General features: G+C 36.6%; 2 protein-coding genes and 1 non-coding gene across 3 annotated transcripts; 1 reads left to right on the forward strand and 2 right to left on the reverse strand.

The window, feature by feature from the left end:
* The first annotated feature begins 957 nt into the window (after nt 1–957).
* On the forward strand, nt 958–15,032 carry LOC117624821 (trafficking protein particle complex II-specific subunit 130 homolog). The gene is made up of 21 exons (XM_034356289.1): nt 958–1,159; nt 1,928–2,157; nt 2,437–2,618; nt 3,821–4,004; nt 4,305–4,395; nt 5,133–5,293; nt 6,464–6,553; nt 6,698–6,859; nt 7,167–7,228; nt 7,383–7,473; nt 9,020–9,183; nt 9,318–9,531; nt 9,982–10,527; nt 10,632–10,844; nt 11,039–11,432; nt 11,539–11,629; nt 11,767–11,851; nt 12,581–12,770; nt 13,321–13,619; nt 14,218–14,308; nt 14,446–15,032. Exons 1-21 carry the CDS (start codon nt 1,096–1,098, stop codon nt 14,619–14,621), a joined length of 3,780 nt encoding a protein of 1,259 aa, XP_034212180.1. The 5' UTR covers nt 958–1,095; the 3' UTR covers nt 14,622–15,032.
* A 601-nt stretch (nt 15,033–15,633) lies between these two features.
* On the reverse strand, nt 15,634–15,705 carry TRNAQ-CUG. Its single transcript has one exon. It is a non-coding gene; the product is annotated as a tRNA-Gln (tRNA).
* Nucleotides 15,706–18,150: 2,445 nt separating this feature from the next.
* On the reverse strand, nt 18,151–20,129 carry LOC117624823. The gene has a single exon (XM_034356291.1). It carries the CDS (start codon nt 19,392–19,394, stop codon nt 18,492–18,494), a length of 903 nt encoding a protein of 300 aa, XP_034212182.1. The 5' UTR covers nt 19,395–20,129; the 3' UTR covers nt 18,151–18,491.
* Between the last annotated feature and the right edge of the window lie 1,677 nt (nt 20,130–21,806).

Consider the following 21,806-nt stretch of genomic DNA (forward strand, 5'->3'; position numbering starts at 1 on the left):
TTAAAAAAATTAACTTAATTTATAACATGTGCAAACAAAATAAGAAGTTTATTATTTTATTATACATATTATATTATTTTGATTAAGTCTAAAATGAGGTTACATAGTGCATCAATTAAATCTTAAAAAAGGAAGGGCATAGACAGGCAAGCCTAGTTGAGCCGAGGGTTTCAAATCCTAAGTCTAAGCCCTACTCAACCTTAGAGCGGACTTAACCATAGGGCCAAGTAGGACTTTGACCCATCAAGTCTCATGTTACCAACTTTGGCCCTCGGGCCACAGGTCAAATGATGATCCCTAACCACCACCACCACCAACATCACCACCAGTAGCCCCATTTTCTGTCTCATTTGGCTGATCTCCTCGTCTCATATTCTTATCACCAATAAAAATGCATATCATCTAAAAAATTATTAATGCACGAATGTCACATAAATATAATTATTGGTTATGTGTGAACACAAATGTCAAGTCCATTAGGTATTTATTTCCTTTAATTCAAAGTTGCTTCCTTTTAGAGTAAATTTAGGTTTTAGCCACAAAAACCAAACCTTTTCCATTACACAATAATCACGGATGTCACACAAATATATACGATAAATAATTTTCCAATAATAAACCACAAAACAACTACTCAAATCTCACAAGAAGATTTGAACTTAAAACATACTCAATAAAGTGAAGACTAATGTTACTAATTCAAGCTTGAAACACTTGTATAAAGACCATCAAGACATTGTTTGAGTAAACTTTAATAGATTTCAAATATAAATTTTACAATAATTAGACTCAAAATGTAAGCATTCATCTTTTAGTCAATTATAAAGAGGATAAGGGTAGGATCATTTAACGGTTCAGATTCAATGTGCGAATCATGAAGTATGGTGCATCGCGAAGCACTAGATCTCTGGGCCGCACCAAAACAAATCGTAACCTTCAAACTCCAAAATCAACGAAATTTACACGACATTACTCGATCCCATAAGACACTGAGAGCAATCACACTTACAACCACCACCTCACTCAAGCTCTTTCTTTCTCTCTCTATATTGGTGATGAATAATTGCACATGTTTGGTATAGATCGAGGTCGAACATGGCGAACTATCTTGCTCAGTTCCAGACGATCAAGAATTCCCTTGATCATCTCGTGATTGCAGGTAAATCTCACAATTTTGCAATCTCATTCAATTTTCTGGGTTGTTTTTTTTCTTCTTCTTTTTGTAATTTCAAATTTGAGCTTAAATTTATTGTTGAGCTTTTTTTTTTTTTTTTTTTTGGTTAAGCATTTTCCGCATTTGAAGCTACTGATCTTTGTGATCGTTAGTGACCTCCCTCGCTTTTAGGTTTGAATTGAGATTTGGTGCTCTATGAGTGATTAAAGGTGTTAATTCTATCTGAGAGTAGAAGTAAAAATGCGTATTTGTCTGAGTATGGGGACAGCAATTAAAGTGGTGCAGCAAATGCACATTTGGTTGAGTGTTTGTAGAGTGATGCCTGTAATGGGTCAGATTTGGAGAGTTTTCAGGAACAATTTTTCTGTAATTTTGTTTCCGAAAGCAGTGAAAAAGGCATCCATTCCTACCCCAAATGGGAACAATGCGCAAAATTTGTTGTTTGGTGTTTCAGAACATAAAAAGTGCTTTAAATTTTTGTATTTGTTTGAAGAGCTGCATTAGTCATTTGTTAGTGACAAGCTATATAGTTATGGTTATAATGTTCGGAATGCATGACATGGAAACCTATAGATAACCTAAGGGATGTTGATCCCTTAACAATTTCTTCTAATATTGTGATCATGCCCTTAGTTCGTATTGAATTTGCAAGAAGTGAAACAGATAGCTACTCGCGTTTATGCAGTAATGGTATGTGTTATTAGCCTTGCTTCATTTTCTCACCTAACAGTTTGACCATGAGCACTTTTTCAGTTGAAGATGTGAGCGACTTGTGGCCTACTGTCAAGAATGGATTTGAGGAGCACTTGCCATTTAAAAGAGCTTGCTTAAATAACAAGACCCGTAATCCTGTGTTTGTGGAGAATTTTCCTGCTGAGTTCATATTAACCACAGATTCGAGACTTCGTAGCCGGTTCCCTCAAGAGCAATCATTATTTTGGTTTCGGGAGCCATATGCAACTGCAGTCCTTGTCACTTGTGAGGTAAGATTCGATCTCGTTCACCTCATTTATCTTAATGTAGTTATTTCATAACCAATAGATAATGTTTATATCTATAAACACTAGAGGTTAGTCCAGTGTTAGGATTTGGGGCCGAGATAAGCACCTTAGGAAGTGTAGGTCTCTTGTTCAATTCCTCATGGATCTATTTCATGGCGACGGTCTTCTGCAAATTTGATGTACTGGTATTTCATTTGTGGATGGAAATTTTCCAAAATATTCTCTTCAGTAACACTTATTTTTTTTCTTTTAATTCATTAGGATCTCGATGAGTTCAAGACCATCCTTAAACCGCGCCTGAAGTTAATTGTGCAAAATGATGAACGGGAATGGTTTATTGTTTTTGTATCCAAGGCTCACCCGAATAATGATCTAGCCACCAAAATGGCAAATAAAGTATATGCCAAGCTTGAAGTTGATTTCAGTTCCAAGAAGAGAGAAAGGTAAGCTTACCGCTTTTGTAATCAAATATGTTTCCTTGTTTAAATGGTTGGATTGAGTAGCATTGAGAAATAGGTGTTGTGATTGTTTCATATACATATGATCACTTTTATAAATGATTTTTTTTAATAGAAACTTTATAAATTCAAAAGAAAAAGAAACATTAGTGCGAAAATATTAGTGCACATTAGGCTTTTCCTAGTATTCTTTACCCTCTATTCGAAGGTGTTCCAGAGTGCGTGTTTTCAAAATGGCTCTAAAATTTCCAACAAGAGGCTGGCTCAACTTATTTATTATAATGATATTGTGTGAGAAGCCTGCAGAAGTAAGCTTGATGCTGGGTTCATATTAAATGTAATGCCTCATTCTGTTCCAGAATTCCCATGCTACATTGTTAGCTAGCCTGTACAGGAGCTACTCGAAGTGTATCAATTGTTTTGTTGAATAAATTAGTACAATTTAAATCCCCTGTAGATCATTATTTTTTACAATACTCAACCGTTACACAACTTCTTTGTAGTTAACTAAGTCAACATGTGATCTGGAAGAATTTTGTTTGTAACTATAAATTTGACAAGAACATTGTTATTATACTGATAGGAACATATCTTACTATACTTTATCTTAGCCAAAAGGCGGAGAAAGGTATAGACTGTTGATATTAGTTTCATGTCTTGATTATTGTTTATAAGATGAACTTGGGGACCTTTATTTATTTATCGTGTATTGTAAATTGACCATCTCACCAGCATAATTACAATTGGGTTGGGTTGGGTTTTAATAATACCTGTATGTTTGGAAATTTTCTTTTCAATTCATTTCTGTAACTTGCATTTGTATAATGTGAATAGATTAGTCATGAAAGCCTTTCCTCCTAGTGATTTTCTAATTTTCCACTCAGAGTTTTTAATCGTATTAGTTATAGTAATTTTTGATTTTTGTCTGAAAGTAGATATCTCTACACTATCTTCATTATATACCATAAAATATGATGCCGACTATCACAAAAGGATAAATATAAAATTAAAGAAGTTAGTCTCAGGTTCGAACCCCCATGGCACCTTGGTAGTGTGTGTATGTGAGAAATCCCCCTCCCCTAGTTTAGACTATCGCTTGTATTGAAAAAAAAAACAAGAAGTTAGTTTGAATTTGAATTTATTTTACCTAATATCATTTTATTTTTACAAACGTATGCTCTGCTCAGGTGTTGCAAGTTCGATCTATATTCCCCTGAAGCAAACTTTTGGGAAGACTTGGAATTGAAGATCATGGAGTGCATCAGAAATACGTTGGATAGGCGTGTACAGTTTTACGAGGATGAGATACGCAAACTCAGTGAACAACGCTTCATGCCAGTTTGGAACTTCTGCAATTTTTTCATTTTGAAGGTTTTCCATTTTTCTCAATTTTTGGACTAGAAGAATTTGATTAAGGCTGCTTTGGGAAAATAGGATTTAACTGATTGTTTGATCAGTTGTGGATTTCATGCATAAATCACTTGTATTGAAAATCTTATGGAAGAACTTTTCTTGCATTTGACTTATGTTATAAAAGTACATTTTGAATCCTACTTCAGGCAATTATTAGGCGCAAGTCCCACAAACCTTTGTGTCTTCAAATCCATATAACTTAAGTTATTAATCAGATTCTGCATTCTGGATTCTTACTATAATTGCTTCTCTTCTCAGGAAAGCTTGGCTTTTATGTTTGAGATGGCTCATCTTCATGAAGATTCATTACGTGAATATGATGAACTAGAAATTTGTTATTTGGAAACAGGTGCGTAATGCATATATCTTATTTTGCACTTTTGGTGTCATAATACATTGTAATACATGTCATGATTTCTATATATGTTTCCTAATGAAAATAGTATCTTCACATGGAACTGCAAATGCCACCTTCAAGTGCATGTATTTGGGATCTTTTCAGCTTTAATATATCTACATTTTATAAGTTCTTAATAATTGACCATGCAACTGTAGTCAGTGTTACATTACTTTACGAAGGTGTAGCGGTCTTCATGAGTTGGGTGCCCTTGTTTTGTAAAAATGAGCAACCATTGACTGCTGTAATTATCATTTTACTCGTGATATTGAGATTCATTCATAATTTTCATTCTATCAATTCATGATTTTCATAAAACACAATTTTGATCCCTGTTTTCTGGGGAGTCATGCACATAATTGTGTTTTCTTGAAATCCATCGGCTACTGTTCAAATCTTAATAAAGTACTCTTTTGTATTTTATAAATGTGAAAAGTTTGATTTTGATCCAGTGATTGGTGAGCATGAATGTGTGTGCTCATCAGTGACTATGAGATCATGAGAGTGTGTGTGTGTGTGTGTATACATGTGCACGCTACTCCAAAAGAAATTAAAACTTGGAAATTCATCATTCTAACATAAGATTAATTCTTTTAAATGGTGAGATTCTGGACAACAATGGATTCTTCTCTTTCTTTCTTTTTCCTCTGGATAAGAAACCAATAGTGATTCTGTTTCATCTGATGCAGTTGAAATGACTGGAAAGAGGAAAGACTTTGGGGGAGTTGACCATGGCGATGATCAGGCAGCATTGATTAATTCTGGAAACAAACCATTGACACAAATAGTTCAAGATGACTCATTTAGGGAATTTGAATTTAGACAGTATCTGTTTGCCTGTCAATCAAAGGTATGTGAAATTGAGTTGGTGAACTAAGTGGTGTCACTTAAAATGATTCTATCTGTTTGCTTTGTTTACAGCTTAATGTTATACGGCATGGAATACTGTGGCTTACTTTTGAATGTTCTGCTTATTGGTTGTTGGAATCCATTAGTTTAAATTTCATTTAGCATGCTGTAGTAAACTGTTGCCCATTCCGTCTAATTCCAACGGTATTTCTATAATTAACACTTTGTAAATGTGTTGATAGATGCTTAATAAGGTCATTCAACATGGCAGTCTTAAGATGATTTTACTAAAGCTTTGTGTTTTTCGTGTTTTTTATACAGTTTGCTTTTCAATCTTAGTAGGTCAGACTCTTTTTTTTGGTCTTCTTGTTTGATCGAGGATTTTTCCTCTTGATTATCAATACAATGTTTCTATTCAAAAAAAAAATCACTCTCTCTCTCTCTCTCTCTCTCTCTCTCTCAAGTATGTTATGTGAACTAAATGGTGCAAGTGATGAATAAAAGTTTTACCAAGGGCATAAAAGAAACATCAGTGATTATTTACTCAATATAAGAAAAATAATCTGACCATTCAGAAAAAAAAAAAAAAACAATCTTTCAGGTGGCCAGCCTTCTGGCTGTGCTGCTTCATGGATGCATTTCAAAGACTTGACATAAATTGCACTGCATGGCTCAGGCTGTTGCCAAAGCAGGGTGGCTTGCCTTCTGGCTTTGCCACTTCCCAAATGCATTTCAAGGGTCTGGAATGACTTGCAATGAATGGCCTAGAAACAACTGAAGCAGTTCATGATAGCCCTGACCCTAGATTTAACTTTGCACTCTTGGGGAGCATATATGAATTGATTGGATTGATGGTTCACATGTTACTATGACCAAAATTTTGGCAAATGTTCTGCACTATTGCTATAGGAGCATATTTAAATCAAAAGTTAGGTGGGGGAGAGAGAGAGAGGGTTGCTTTTCTAAAGAAAAAAAAAAAAAGTCTTGACGCCTTTGGGGATGTTTTGTACTGGGTTTCCTTTTTCAAAATTCAAATTTCAATTATGTCATTGCAGTCATTTTATTAGTTGAAAATTTGAGCTTTCAAAATCTAGTTTACGCATACAGTGGCTTTCTATTTTGCTGAAACAATAAATTTGAACTGCACCTTCTGATACATGGTTAAATGTAGCTTTTATTCAAGCTCAATCGCCCATTTGAAGTTGCAGCCAGGGGATACTCATTCATTATAAGCTTCTCAAAGTCTCTGGCAGTACATGAGGTATCTGGTATTCATTTTCTTGAAGCGTTTTTCACCATAATATAATACATATCTTGAGCTTTAGCATGATGATCACTTCTGACTTTTCTTTTTTCTTTTCTTTTTCCCACCTTTCCTGTTTTCTCCTTTTGGAGTTGTTTTCAGAATATTCTACCTTTTTGCATGCGTGAAGTTTGGGTAATAACAGCTTGCATATCCGTAGTCAATGCAACTGCTTCACATTATAAGGAAGGACTTGCAGCACCTGATATAGAAAAGGAGTTCTACCGCCTTCAAGGCGACCTTTATTCACTATGCAGGGTTAAGGTAAAAGTTCTTTGTATTTTTTAAGCAGGATGACCTTAAAATATCGTTTGGTTTTATATATTTAATCCCTTGATACACCGTTTTGGAGTGTATTGATACAAGTGAAATGAAATCCATTGTTCAGCTGACAATCAAGATTAATTAGAGACTTTGTTTTGGAGATGCTCGCACTTTACTGAATGCATTGGCACCAGTGTTCTATATCATTCTAAGTGGCTGCGCAGGACAGTCATAATATTTTATTTCTATTTATTTCTTAATTTCAAGTTATTTGTCATAAAATGCTCAATGATGTATGTTTATGCAGTTCATGAGGCTTGCATATTTAATTGGATATGGAACAAATATAGAAAGGAGTCCTGGCAACAGGTACAGATTGAATCTTTGAAGATGAAAACCACTTTTAGCATTCTAGAAACAAGCTTCGACATGTAATCATAACAATTAGCTTTAATGCACCAGAAAGTTGCAGATGTTTTTCTCAATTTATTTTTGTGCTTTACCTTTCAAATCAATTGGACAGTGCTTCACTCAGCATGCTGCCTTGGCCCAAGCCAGTGGTTTGGCCCTCAGTACCACCTGATGCTTCCTCTGAGGTGCTGGCAAAAGAAAAGGTAAATTCTTAGTATGGCACATGCACATTGGACTATCAAAGTTAGGTTAATATTTTCACTAAATCGCAGGGGATGCATGTAGATGTAATTTTTCTCTGATAGAGATTACATCAATTTATGTCCGTCTAGCATGCCATTAGTATGAAACCAGAAAATTCTAGTATTAGAAGGTTTATTGTTTTTTTTTCTTGCATTTTCTCTGGCTTTTGGGACTGTCAATAATGTAGTATGAAGTTGTGGGCATGTTACAAGGCATTTACAAGCACTCCTTGTTACTCATATCCCTTAGCTTTTCCATTAGGTTGAGGTGCTAATTAACCAAAAACCATCCTTGCTTTTCAAATTATGATTATCTCACATTTTAAAAAGCAGAAGATTTGACCCATTCCTACGAAAATTTCAGAATAGATCTTCTAACCCTCAAATTTCTCAAATTTGGAATGATTTAGACAATGATGAGGACATCTTTGTCAAACCCATTAGGGTTTACTAACGAAAGAGATGGAAGAGGGAATTATTAATTAGTTTCCTAATTTATTTGTTAGTTCCTAGGTTCTCTAAGTTTTTCCAGATTTCAGTAGGATTTCTAAGTTTCCTATTTTATTTGGATTAGGATTTCTTTCCTAGAATAAGTTTAATTTTCCTTTTCACTCTAGGGGTAGATTATTATAAATACCCCTTCTTTGTAATTCATTACTGGAGTTGAGATTTGAGATATTGAGTAAAGTTTATTTTCCAGAGATTGGAGACTTCTTGGTGTGAAGCCAAACCCCTGGAGTGATTCCAGACCTATCCTTGTTCATTCTATTTTCTGTTTTCCATCGTTTTTGCTTCCGCTAAAGTACCTAAACACTCAATTTTCCCATATCCTACATCAGACAAATTAATCATATGAGTTTATAATTGTGAATTTAATTCAATAGTTAAGCAGATTTCATGATTTAGCACCTTTATCAAATCTCCACATGGTTATTAGTGTCCTCTAAAGTTGATTGAGGGAAGACTTGATAAAGGTGCTAAATCATGGGGAAGTCTGATGCAGGCAGTGATCTGGAACCTTTGGCTGGAACGCAACAGGAGAATATTCGAGGATTATAAGGGAGTGGGAGTGGTAGAGTTGTGGGACAGAGTGAAGTTCTGGGCTGCCCTTTGGGCATCAACTTCACCTGCTTTTAAGGATATTCCCTATCCTATAATTATGCGCAATTTGCAGGCTGTAGTGTCTTAGGGGTTGTCTTGTTGTTTGGCTGTTTGTTTTCTGTTTGGGTGGGCGTGTGTTTTGCTTCACTGGCTTTTGTTTCTTTGTTTCTGTATGTTTTATTTGTTCTCTCTTTTGCTTCCTTTCTTTTTTGAGTACAAATTGTTTCTATTAAAAAATATATATTATTTGAATAGTTAAACCTTTTGGTTTTTTTATAATGCCAAATTTACAACTTTTTATCTTCTAAAGTTGCTGTTATTGTTGTTAGTATTGTTCACTTGATTTTTTTAGAGTTTCTTGAAAAAGCTTTTTTCTCCCCTTAAATTATTCTTCTATTTACCGCAGATTATTCTCCAGGCAACTCCATCAATCAAGCACTTTGGTATTCAGAGAAAACCATTGCCTCTTGAACCTTCTCTACTACTACGTGAGGCTAATCGGAGGAGGGCTTCCCTTTCTGCTGGAAATATGGTTGAAATGTTTGATGGTCGCCAAAATTTTAGTGATGGGTAATAGAAATTCAAGAATTGAAGTAAATGCAGTTCTCTTTGAGTTTTACTAAATATTTTCACCTCAAGTAGTATTTTTATGTTTCTGAACTTGCTTTTTTGAGTTGTAATGTAGTCACGATGTATGATGGCAGTTCAGGTTCGGATGCATCATTAAAGATGCCCTCATTTCAAAAAGTACAAGCAAGTGTTATGTCACGTACCAACTCTTCACCAGGAATTTCCGAGAGCTCAATTGATAAGCCCATGAGACTTGCTGAAATTTATGTTGCTGCGGAAAATGCTCTGCACAACACAGTTTCTAATCCTGATCTATGGAAGTCTTTGTCATCTACAGAGGAGTTTGAGGTACAAGCACAAATGAAGCATGCACTTGCTTATTTTTGGTTTACTGTTCATGCAGGATCTTCAAATGATTAATTCCTCTATACATGCTGTATAATTTTTAGTTAATCTGTTTTTCTTGTTGACATCTCTCTTGTCAATGATAAATCCATCCTGGTTAAAAATATTTTAGCTGTATTTAAGCACTTCTAAGATGATATTCCTTCTACTTTCAGAAAACAAAAATATGACGTACCTTTTATGAATGTTAGATTTTGTTTTTCTTACCACATAAAAAGTTAGATTTCTTTCCTTTTTTAGCAGTATTACATAGAGAACCTGGATTTGTGATTAAGATTCAGTGTTTTAGTTGTGGAATTTATAGTTCTCTCTCTCTCTCTCTCTCTGCATATCAGTCAAATTGTCCACATGCATTCACTCAGTTTTCTAAATTACAAATTCTGGCGTTGACAGCAAAAATATCTGGAGCTAACTAAAGGTGCTGCTGACAATTATCATCGATCCTGGTGGAAAAGGCATGGAGTTGTTCTTGATGGGGAAATAGCAGCCGTCTGTTTTAAGCATGGAAACTTTGATCTGGCTGCAAAGTCATATGAAAAGGTTTGCGCACTTTATGCAGGTGAAGGATGGCAGGATTTATTGGCAGAAGTTCTACCCAATTTAGCAGAGTGTCAGAAAATACTCAATGATCAAGCTGGCTATCTATCATCTTGCGTGAGACTGCTTTCTTTAGATAAAGGCTTGTTTTTTACCAAGGAACGCCAGGCTTTTCAGTCAGAGGTTGTTCGTCTTGCACATGGTGAAATGGAGCAACCTGTGCCACTAGATGTGTCATCATTAATTACATTTTCTGGTAATCCTGGGCCTCCATTAGAATTATGCGATGGGGATCCTGGTACTCTATCTGTAACATTCTGGAGTGGCTTTCCTGATGATATAACTCTTGATTCACTAAGTCTCACATTGAATGCATTATTTAATACTGATGAGGTTGCTAAGGTAAGCTTTCTTGGACTTGCAATGCTTTTTATCACACCATTTGAGGTTATAGGTTGTATGAGCATTATATATGATACTACGAAATTATTCATCTGATATTTCAGGCATTAGTGAGCTCTACTGCAATTGTATTAAAGCCTGGTCGGAATACCATTACCCTGGATTTACCCCCCCAAAAACCAGGTTCATATGTTTTGGGCGTTCTTACTGGGCAAATTGGGCAGTTAAGATTCAGATCTCATAGCTTTTCCAAGGGTGGCCCTGAAGACAGTGAGGATTTTATGAGTTATGAAAAGCCTCCTAGACCTATATTGAAGGTGCTGTTTCTGAACTGTAGCTGTGTTGCTACCCATTATATCCCGAAATACTGGTTTACCGTTGTTCTTTTATCTATACTTGTAAATAAAATTGTATCCAGAAGCAGTACATAACATTGAGATTAGGCTTGGTTTCATTTCATTTAAGATGTCCATGTGTTATTGTACCATCTAATTGACCTTCTCTTTCTTAGGTTTTCAAACCAAGACCTCTGGTTGATCTTGTTGCAGCTGTTTCATCTGCTTTGCTTATAAATGAACCTCAGTGGGTTGGGATTATTGCGAGGCCCATTAACTACTCCCTCAAAGGTGCTGTCTTGTATGTTGATACTGGACCTGGTCTTAAAATTGAAGACTCAAATTTCATTGAGATGGAAAGTTATGCTGATACATCAAAGAGTTCAGTGGGCGTGGCAGACTGTAATGGTACTCCAAAAGATGGTTCTTTGGCTGTTGATAAAATATTTGAGAAGTTGACTTTCTGTGATGATAGAGTAGAGTTTCCACATTGGGCAAGCAACTTGACATCTATTTTATGGATTCCACTTCGTGCTATCAGCGAAAACCTTGCAAGAGGATCATCTTTAGGTTGTGAACATGATGCAAATTTTTTGTTTGTGTTTTTATATGTTGTAAATGCTCTTTGTTGCATCCAACTGCTTACCTGTATATGGTGCATCATGTCTTATTCCAGTGGCTCCCCAGAGACAGAGCATTGTGGATGGAATGAGGACGATAGCACTCAAACTTGAATTTGGTGCATCTCACAATCAGATATTTGAGAGGCATTTCTCATTTTACATCATCCTCGCATATCTTTATTTGGATTATGTTCTATTTGTTGTTTTTAGCTTTTCAAAGTTGCCTTTTATTGATTATAAGTTGTCTGAATATGTGCATATATATATGGCCTGATTTGCAGGACCCTTGCTGTGCATTTTACTGATCCTTTTCATGTGAGCACACGAGTTGCAGATAAATGCAATGATGGTACTTTGCTTCTGCAGGTATTTGTGATTTAGTGTTCAGAAGCACTCTTCTATGTGTAATATTAATAATGTAGAACCAATACCACATTTTAACGAATCAGTTTTCTGTACTGTAAAGATTGTGGGATATCCCTCAAAAAATCACAACCAGATATGTAAGATTTATTTTCTTTTTCATATCATCATTGCAGATTTCACTCCATATTCTGTTATCTCATCTTTCTTTTATTGTTTTAATAGTTGTTTATTTGTCTGAATACTGGCATGATGTGCTGGACATCATATAATAGTTATTATTTTCATTGGTACTTTACCATTATGAATATAGTTAGCTACCAAAAGTTGAAACAGAACATATTTTTGTGTCCTAGCTTGGTGGTGAGATAATTAAAACGTGACATGTGTGGCGTCCTATGTATGTGTTGAAACATGGGAATTGTGTCCATCTCCATAAGATGTCATTGTAGCCAATTACCTTAGCATGAATGATGCTTTTGTACATAGCCTGGATATTATTGAAGGTTGCACTCTACCATGTTAGACTAAGACTTCTCTTGCAATTACCAAGATAAGTGCTTATAAATCCATGAAACAGGAGAGGTTATTTGAATACGGTATTTCTGGAGTCCTTGGAGATTGGCAGTTCATATGTTTTGTGTGCTCATGAGTCATGAGTCATGATAATTATCAGTATCTTTAATAGTATTTAGTTCCTCTCTGATTTCCACATTGGTTGACTACTTCCAGGTAATACTACACTCTGAAGTGAAAGCCACACTGACCATCTATGATGCTTGGCTCGATCTTCAAGATGGATTTGTTAATACTGGACAAGGTGATGGGAGACCAACGTCAGGCTACTTTCCACTAGTCGTTTCTCCAAATTCTAGAGCAGGAATGTTATTCAGTATATGCTTAGGGAAGACATATGTTGAAGGTACTGTTCACTTATGTTATAAATGTTTGCATGTTTCTAAGCTTCCATTTTTTAAACACAAACAAATTGATGCTTGTTCAAGAGTGTATTTACAATTAATTTGCAGTGATATCATGTATATGATATCTGGGGTTAAAGAGAGCCAATAAGCTCAATCATTTTAGGTTCTAACACTTACTCTGAACTTGTAAGGACTAAGGGGGTGAAAGAAGTAATGGCTAATGGGTTAGTATATAAAACTGCATATGAGATGCAGTATCCACAAGACCTTAGGATACTATGAAGTCTTAAACTTCATCATTCAGCCTCATCAACCTGTTATTGTAGATGAGCTGATTAGTTAATTGTTTATCTCCAGTAATCTGTTAAGGTTGGGACTTTTGCTGATGGAATCCTTTAAATTGTTATGCCTATATCAAGCACCAAAAAAAAGCCACTGCCATGTCTTCATTGTTTTTGCTGTCAATATGGATTTAGTTGTGAATCTTTTCTATATTTAACATTTTCGTGCAATTGAACCAATGCGTCTTTTGTTGTATTTTTCCTGCAGATGAAGCTAAGGCTCTGCAATCAGATAGTATACTGAATATTAGATATGGAATTTCTGGTGATAGAACCATTGGAGCGCATCCACCTGTGGCTGCAGAATCTTCTGGGTCTGAGGATGATAGACAGGACTTAATTTTCAGGTGTGCTCTTGCTTTGCAAAGGCCTGTGCTTGATCCGGTCCTGGCTGTTGGTTTTCTTCCTCTCCCTTCTAGTGGGCTTAGGGTTGGCCAGTTAGTTACCATGAAATGGAGGGTTGAAAGATTAAAGGATTTTGAGGAGAATGAAGTATCCCCTAACAATGTAAGTCACGGTCTGATTCTCTTGAACAATTTCTTAGTGATGGTCAAATCTTAGGCTAATGATAATTTACCCTCTGATTTTCACTTTCATTTCTGAATGAGCATTAACATCGGTGTTTAACCATTTTTAAGTCAGCTGGAAATTCATGTACTTGCAATGTACTTCATTGAGTTGTTTCACCTAAAACATGAGGTGGTATGGTATAGTGTGTGTCTTTTTTCTGTTTTCAATACCCCCTTGATGATGAAGCTTATTCTTATGCATCGTATTTGTTGCTTTAAAGGAAAGGAAATAGTAAAAAGTTGTTTAGACCTTAAAATACGACCAAAATTCCATCCAACTGAGTCTGAACTATTTTGGCTAGGTTGAATTCTGCTTTTCAGTTTAGGAAGGTAAAATTGCATAATTAGAACGAGGCCTTGTACTTTGTCTTACTCATTTTTGACGGCGTGAACTGGAGTAGAATGAGGGTTGTGGTACAACTGTCTTTTGTTAAAATCTGAGTACTTTAGGTGATTATGGCTCAAGCATAATGGACTGGAATTCTCAAAAATAAAATCAAAAAACACAAATCATATTCTCTTTTGTGCTTGTATAGGATGAGGTGTTATATGAAGTCAGTGCAAATACTGAGAATTGGATGATTGCCGGGAGGAAAAGAGGGCATGTTTCTCTCTCTGCAAAGCAAGGTTTCTTGAACTACTTAACCTCACATATCTGTTTTCTTCAAGGAAAATATATTGTGGTTCATAGCTCTGAAAAATGGTTTTCCTTGTCTCCTTGTTATGGCAGCTTCATTAAAATTTTCAAATTCTTACCATGGCAGGTTCAAGGATAGAAATCTCAATATTATGTGTGCCTCTAGTGGCGGGTTACGTTCGTCCCCCTCAACTTGGTCTGCCAGATGTTGATGAATCGAATATAAGTTGCAATCCGGCTGGGCCTCATCTGGTTTGTGTCTTGCCTCCGATTCTGAGCTCCTCTTTTTGCATTCCAGCATGATTGCTCTGAGCCCAGTTTCCTCGCCTGGATGCAAGTTGTCACAGGTCATTAGACTTTCCACTCTATATGCTTCTGATACAGTTATAGAGATAACATTTAGGTTTCCCTTTTTGATATCCTGGGAATTTGTAAATCTGTATTTTTCTTTTATCAGATAGTTAAAAAATCAGCTTAGTTGAGATTAGTTTGCTTTGGTAGGTTTTCCGAGTATTCACCGTGTCGTATGTTATTTGACATCCTGCCTTGTGTACAGCGGAATTTGTATTTTTCTTGTACAATTCAGCCTAGAGATCCACAAAGGACATCCATTTTTTTGTTCCTTCTTGTAAAATTCATTGTTTTTAACTTTTGATAGAATATTGAATTCAGAAGTGTACTGGTTATATTGGTAAAGTTATCTGGTTTCTTCGAGTGCATAAAGTTCGTATGGTTGAAGCCTGTGCTGTCATTTCACTTCATTTCTGGGTAAAACAGGATGGACATGTTTGCTTTTGCGAGTCTTGAATGTTAGTCTTTATTTATAAAAATTATTACAATAGAGGGAATCAAACCCTTGACCAATCCGAGCAGCGAACTCATTTGGAACACTTCTTGATTGATTGTAAGGCAATTTTGGGGATGGACCTTGAGTTTTGAGAAATAATACATAACCAAAATGGTCTTGGGCGGTTTTCCTCTCGGAGTTATGCTTAAAAACATGTGTATAAGATATTGAAACGCTTGCACAGCCAAAACTATGAAATTTCTTCTTTTACCTCTTGCTTGTATGGGGTCAACATATTCAAATGCAAAAACAAAAACAAAAACTCTATTTAAAGAAAAAAGAATTGTTTAGTGTAACCAATTTTCAAGCTACATGTAGGAGTTCCAATTTCCAAAATATTATTTATCAATTTATCCTCGAGTTGTCTCGACCAGAAAGAAGCAAATAAAAGGTTTCTGGTTCCGAAAGCAGCAAAGCAACAATAGAAGTGGAATGACAAAAAATAAGACAGTAAAAAGAAGTTAAAAAAGGTCCCACCGAGATTTGAACTCGGGTTACTGGATTCAGAGTCCAATGTCCTAACCACTAGACCATGGGACCGATGCGTTCAATGTTTTACATCATTCGATATTTGTTTAACTACTGCGATGAAGGTCCCACAGTTTGCAATAAGCTACTCGTCTATAGTCTATAGACTCTATACCAACGTATTGCACCAAAGGAAAATTCTTCGGCAAGTCCGTACAATAACCCTGACAAATAAGCAAAAAAATAAAAAGGAACTGTGGAACTCAATAATTTACTTACTTGACTTGAGATGTGCAACAATTTACCTTTACTAAATGAAAAGGAAAAAAATAAGGTTAACATGAACTATAAAATGATGTGTGAGAGAGAGCTATGCAAAATCAGCGACCCCCAGAAAGTTACATTACATGTAATCTTATCCAAGAATGTTCCCAACGAACTCGTTTCCCATTTGGTTTCCCTGTCATTTGCTCTGCGATGGTGACCAGACAACGGATGTCAGTAATCTACTTTTAATCAACTTGGCCAATCACAAATATTCTATATCATACTTATTAACTAAAAGGAATCTAGAAAATATAAAGATGCCAATCGCAGATCTGTTTTAAAATTTTCTAATTTCTTTTGTTTGTAATTACGTCCATAGTTAGCAAAACTTCTCCAAATAGGACGAATTTTTTTGTAATTTGTTCAGGGTCCAAGTGGTATGTCTAGCCACCCCACTTACAACTAACATATTATTATCTTCAACTTATAATCATTCTTGAAAATTCAGATACGGAGTGTTAACAACAGTTCTCTTTATTTTAATACTCTTATTGTATGTCGACTTAAATTTTTTAAATCCAAAATTCATAATTTAATCAATTAAATCAGGATAGTTAATTGCATCGTTAATAATTCCTCATCAAGCATGCACTTCAGCAGAAAAACTTGTATGAAATGGGGATAGCAATGTTTTGTTATTCCCAACCAACCACAAACGGTCACGTGAAAAAATTATCACACGTAACATGTCGTGATTGGTTAAAAATAGCAAAATAGTGTTATTCTCGTTTCAGACAAGGGGATTCATACACCAAATCTCTCACTTTTTTATTTGTTTATTTGTTTATTTTTCATTTTGCCATGAAACAAATAATTCCCCATGAAATGGAACAGTCCAAAAGGGTGAGCGTATGCAATTGCAAACGGAGGATGGATAGGGGAGCATTAAAGTTATGGTCCCAAAACCAACTAACAAAAAAAAAAGGCAAAAAGATGGTGGCGTTGGCATTGAAGTTTAATGAAGGAAAGAGGTTGCCTAAAAATAATTGGGCAACACACATGGCATTATTTATGCTTTGTAGAGAGGACAAGAACCCACGATGGACACATGCTGCAATTACGATGTTTGAGAAATTGACAATAAAATTCACAACCTGCTGAACTATATGGAGTCGGGTATATTAATTATGTACCTCATCTAATTAAACTTGTCAAATCAAATCAAATTAGCATATCATGTTAAAATGTGAGACATCGAACCCAGAAGAAGTGAATAAAAGTGCTTCCGTTCTCGACAAATTTAATTCATTTCGTTAATTAAAATGTGATGTAAATTTATATTGCATCGTATTAACACCAGAGTTGAAGGAGAAGGAGGTGTCCTTGCTATCTTTATAGACTTCACGAGATTGTTGAATGAAATTTGACATACTCCTGCAGGGATGTGGTGTTTTGAGAAGAAGATGGTGGATCAAATTGGATTTAATTCCCATACCAAACTCATTCCCTCCCAACAACATTGCATGCTTGAATGCTTCACCTCCACCATCAAAGAGATCCATGATCGAGACTTCACAACAGCCCCCCAAACCCTACATCACCATTCACAACCTCCACAACACATTTGCATTGCATCCCACCAAAAATATCACCATCTTTTTCATTTCCATCACCTCTCAAGAGCTGATTGGTCTTACTTAGGAAATGTAGGAAAGAAAAAGGTACAGTCCCGATCAAACTAATTTCCAAATTCAAGCTAAACACCACCACTCAAAACTTTTTGAAACCCACAAAAGTCCACCTCTCATTATTAATTTATTATTAAATCTAATCTAAACAGATGTTTATTTGCCACAATAAAAGCAAAAACCTATCCTTAACTTATTGGCTATAACAAAACAAAACAAAGAAAACCCCTTTTTTCATCATGCTCGCATGGCGACTACAACATCATTAGCCTCACCTAAATCATGAAGAATCTACTTGTTGGCTTGGCTAGTCTCCAATTACTTTATATTTATTTATTTTTGCAAATAGTCATTCCAAATATATGTCAGAACGTTAGAATCCGGTTGAAATGAACTTGAATTTAAATAATAAAAAATTGGCATCAACAGAATCTAGTTAGTGAAAAAGGACCTTAACTATATTTGAATTCCCGTTGCATCATAATTGTGTATGTGTCTGAGAAATTTACTAATTTGATATTAATTTTAATTTTATTAAAATTTATACAAATCATCCACCAAATTCAGTACAATCTAATTCAAAAACACTTGAATCCCATTGTCACCCATAGATCAACAAAATATCATGATATAAAACTAGGTTATTACATGTATATTTGAAACTTCCACCAAACAATCTCTCCATCTGGGTCAGCTTTGCCTCTCCAGATACATATTTATACATCTATAGATTACTTCAAACACAAAAAAAACTACTTAGAAATAGAACCCATTAATATTTTTTTTTTTGTTTAATTAATATAATTACTCATAAGTCTTAAAAGTTGTTATGTATTCATATCATGCTATTTGACTGACTATTTTTTTTGTGTATATGGACCGGGACCGGGTCCGGCCTCCACATCAGCATCTCCAGTCAAGCCGGACCTCGCCCGGTCCGACTAAGTGCTGACTGGGTTTACGAAACGACACGATGTGGCTGCTCACCATAAACGCCGTGACCCGCTCCGAGACCCGAATGTCCTCCATCTTCAGCTCCTGGAGCCTCCTCACGTACTCCGGCACGTGCAGTAGGTCCCACACCACCCCGACCCCACCGGGCTTCAAAACCCTCACCATCTCACCGACCACCCTCATCCGCTCCGCCGACGCCTCCACCGTCCGATGGCCGTACTCCTTCCCAACGGTGTGCACGAACACAGCCGATACCACCACGTCGAAGTACCCGTCCCCAAACGGCAATCTCCTGGGGTCGCCCTCACGGCAAGTCACGTACTCCCCGACCCCTTCGATCTTGGCCGTCCGTAAGGTCGACGAAAGACTCGTCATCTTGGACCGGTCCAGGCCCACGACCCGACCCGAACTACCTTCTTTTTTCATCTGAGTGGCCACTGCGTTTAACAGTATGCCGCGGCCGCAGCCGAGGTCGAGGGCGTGCTTGACCGTTGACCAGTCATTGACCGAGTTGACCATGCGCTGGACGACGTCGTAGTGGAGGGGGAGGGAGGAGTGGAGGAAGTGAGCGGAGGCGAAGAAGAGGCAGAGGGCGGAGAGGGCCGTGACGGAGCCAGTGAAGCCGGCGGCGAACCGAGCCGAGCCGATGGGAAGGAGGCGGTGGAAGAAGAGAGTGATGAAGTCGAAGTAAGTGAGGTAGAGGAGGGACAAAATGGTAAATAGCACAGCGTGGAAGAGAAGGAAGAGAATGGTCTGCCACTGATCCAGGCCATAGATGGCGTAGATCTGGGTCCAGTCTCTGCTGCCCGGAGCCGCACCTGATGATTTCCCCATTTTCCTCTCTCTGAACATGCTTTGAAAAGGCTTCAAATCTGTGAGAGAACTTCAGAAATTGCAGTAGCTTTCGCGTTTGGTTGCTGAGAAAGTAGTAAATCAAAGAAGGAGAAAAACCCAGAACAGGGGATTCGATTTCGAGCCGAGTAGTCTGAAGGATTGAAAGTTTTGCTTTCTCTTTAGTGGATTGTTCTCAGCTTTCTCACAAACCAAATAATGGAGCTACCCAAGAGTAGCAGAGAGAGATTTGGGTGGTGGTGCAAACTTACAGTGACGAAGGTTATCGTCTTCTGCACACAAGCTTCTGCTCAAAATTGCTCAGATCGACTGGGCGCAAAGAGATCTTGCGACGATCCCAACACGGAAACTAAAAAGGCTGAGATGAGGGAGGAAGAAACAGTGAAGACAATTAAAGAAGGAAGACGTCATTCATAGCTGTAAATCTGGGGATTGTGAGAGAGGTGTAGTTGGAGAAAGAACAAAGAGGATCATAATGAGGATGACGGTTGTAACGCGCTTTGATTCATCGGCTTCTGCTGTCTGTTTTTCAAATTTTAAAAAAAGGAAAAGTTAGAAATTGGGTTGGGAGAGCTGAGCTTAGCTTTACTGAAAGTTCCTAGTCTCTCTCTCAGAGCTGAGTGGGTGTGGATGTGGAACTTGTACGGATATTTTAAAAGCGAGAGAGCGAGAGAGGAAGAGGGGCAAGGTGACGAATTTGGGCTAATAATAAATGTGGGAGGAAAGAAAGTAGATATAGGATAATTTGTTGCCGGGAAACCGGCTCACCAGGTTACTTGAGGGGCAATAACAAATCTAAACGTTGCTTGTTTTTTTGTTTTCATAAATAGGATCTTCTATTTTATTAATGTTTTTGGGTTTTGGTTTTGATATTGTGCTTATAAATCAAAACGACACCGGTCTCTATTTTTATGGTTGTGTTTTTAATTTTACGAATCGTAAAGGGTTTAGGCAAATAAATGACACTTTTTCTAGCATTGCTCATAATCAATTATCACTCAGCAAAAGGAAGACTCGTTTCCTAGTAATCAGTTATCTCGCAGGAAATTATTTCGCTTTATTTTGACGAATACCATTGTTTATAAATATGATTTATTATGGACCACATAAAAATTTATAAAATAAAAAAATTACTACTTCGCATCATTTCATGCTTAACTCGACTTATGTTAAAATTTGCACGCCTATAATTACTAGCTCTATTTTTACAATGATGACTTTTATATATGAGCCACCACATACTCTACATTTATGAGGCTAGGAAATATGCTCTTTGGTAATTGAATCCGGCAAATTGTTTCTTTCAACTCCGGCAACCGAATTGAATTTGTCTTTCTTTTCTTTCTTTTTCTTTTTCTTTTTCTTTGGTGCAGAACAAACGGCAACTGATGGGAACCGTTGATTAAAATTTACATTGTATTCCTTGGACCGTTGGAGCCAAACCCAATGATGCCTAATGGCTAATTTAAATTGGGGGCAAAGTGTTCGTCCCATTAACATAAAAGAATTTCTCTGCCGTTAAAAGTTGGGCAAATTTGATAGTTACTTAATTAGGGATCCGCAAATCATGGGAATGGAATATCTTGACCGTACATCTGGAGGTCTTATTGAGATTGATGTAAATTGAAGGTGGCTTTGTTTATTAGAAAATTGACCAAAAACTCACTTCACACCAGCCATGACTCACACCACCAATACCACCTTGCCGCTTTCTGTCCCTTCCCTAGCCTAGATAGCCGCAGGCCAGGCCATAGCGTAAAGTCTTATGCCTTGTTCATATTTGCTCAATTCGTCACTGCATGGTGGACGTTGTCACATTGGACACCCCCTTTTTTTTTTTTTTTTTTTTGTAGGCAGGAGCTCGAAGCTAGGAACTCCTGCATTCCTTCAATAACGGTGTGATATGTGTGCAGAAATATTTTTGATGAATTATTTTTGTATACATGTCAAATTGTAATTCGTTGTTATTCATAAAAAGAAAGAGTATATCTTTATATGTAATGAGACAAATAGTATCCTTCCTCGAGCCCTTTGCCTTCAAACCTGCTTTTCTTGTTTCTTTTTTAAATATTCAGAAAAAGAAAACCTTGGTTTTCTATGGAGGAATCATTCTTCCTTAACTCACAATTCACACCTTAATGCGTATTCATTTTCGTGTTGATATATATATCTATGTATCGGTGTGATTAGACAGCGCATCTTCTAGCTGAAGATGCACTCTTCTTGTGTTTCAATTTTATGTTTGAATTCAAGAGGGTCCTCTGTGGCTCCCCAATGTGTTATTGTACACTCTTTTTTCAATAAACAATTTACCAATAACATTTCTACGTGAGTTATTTGTTTGTATCGGATACAAACGCATTTGGTTTGGTGTTCTAATTTGTTACACAAATTAGGGGGGAAGGACACAAT

This window comes from Prunus dulcis, chromosome 4 (assembly GCF_902201215.1).
Source record: "Prunus dulcis chromosome 4, ALMONDv2, whole genome shotgun sequence".
Lineage (NCBI taxonomy): Eukaryota > Viridiplantae > Streptophyta > Magnoliopsida > Rosales > Rosaceae > Prunus > Prunus dulcis.

Bases quoted from the DNA above. Each gene is read 5' to 3' on its own strand.
- LOC117624821 (XM_034356289.1), top strand. From the start codon at position 1,096: ATGGCGAACTATCTTGCTCAGTTCCAGACGATCAAGAATTCCCTTGAT. The intron at 6,860-7,166 runs GTAAAAGTTCTT...ATGTTTATGCAG, and splicing joins ATTCACTATGCAGGGTTAAG to TTCATGAGGCTTGCATATTT. The intron at 10,528-10,631 runs GTAAGCTTTCTT...CTGATATTTCAG, and splicing joins ATACTGATGAGGTTGCTAAG to GCATTAGTGAGCTCTACTGC.
- LOC117624823 (XM_034356291.1), bottom strand. From the start codon at position 19,394: ATGTTCAGAGAGAGGAAAATGGGGAAATCATCAGGTGCGGCTCCGGGC.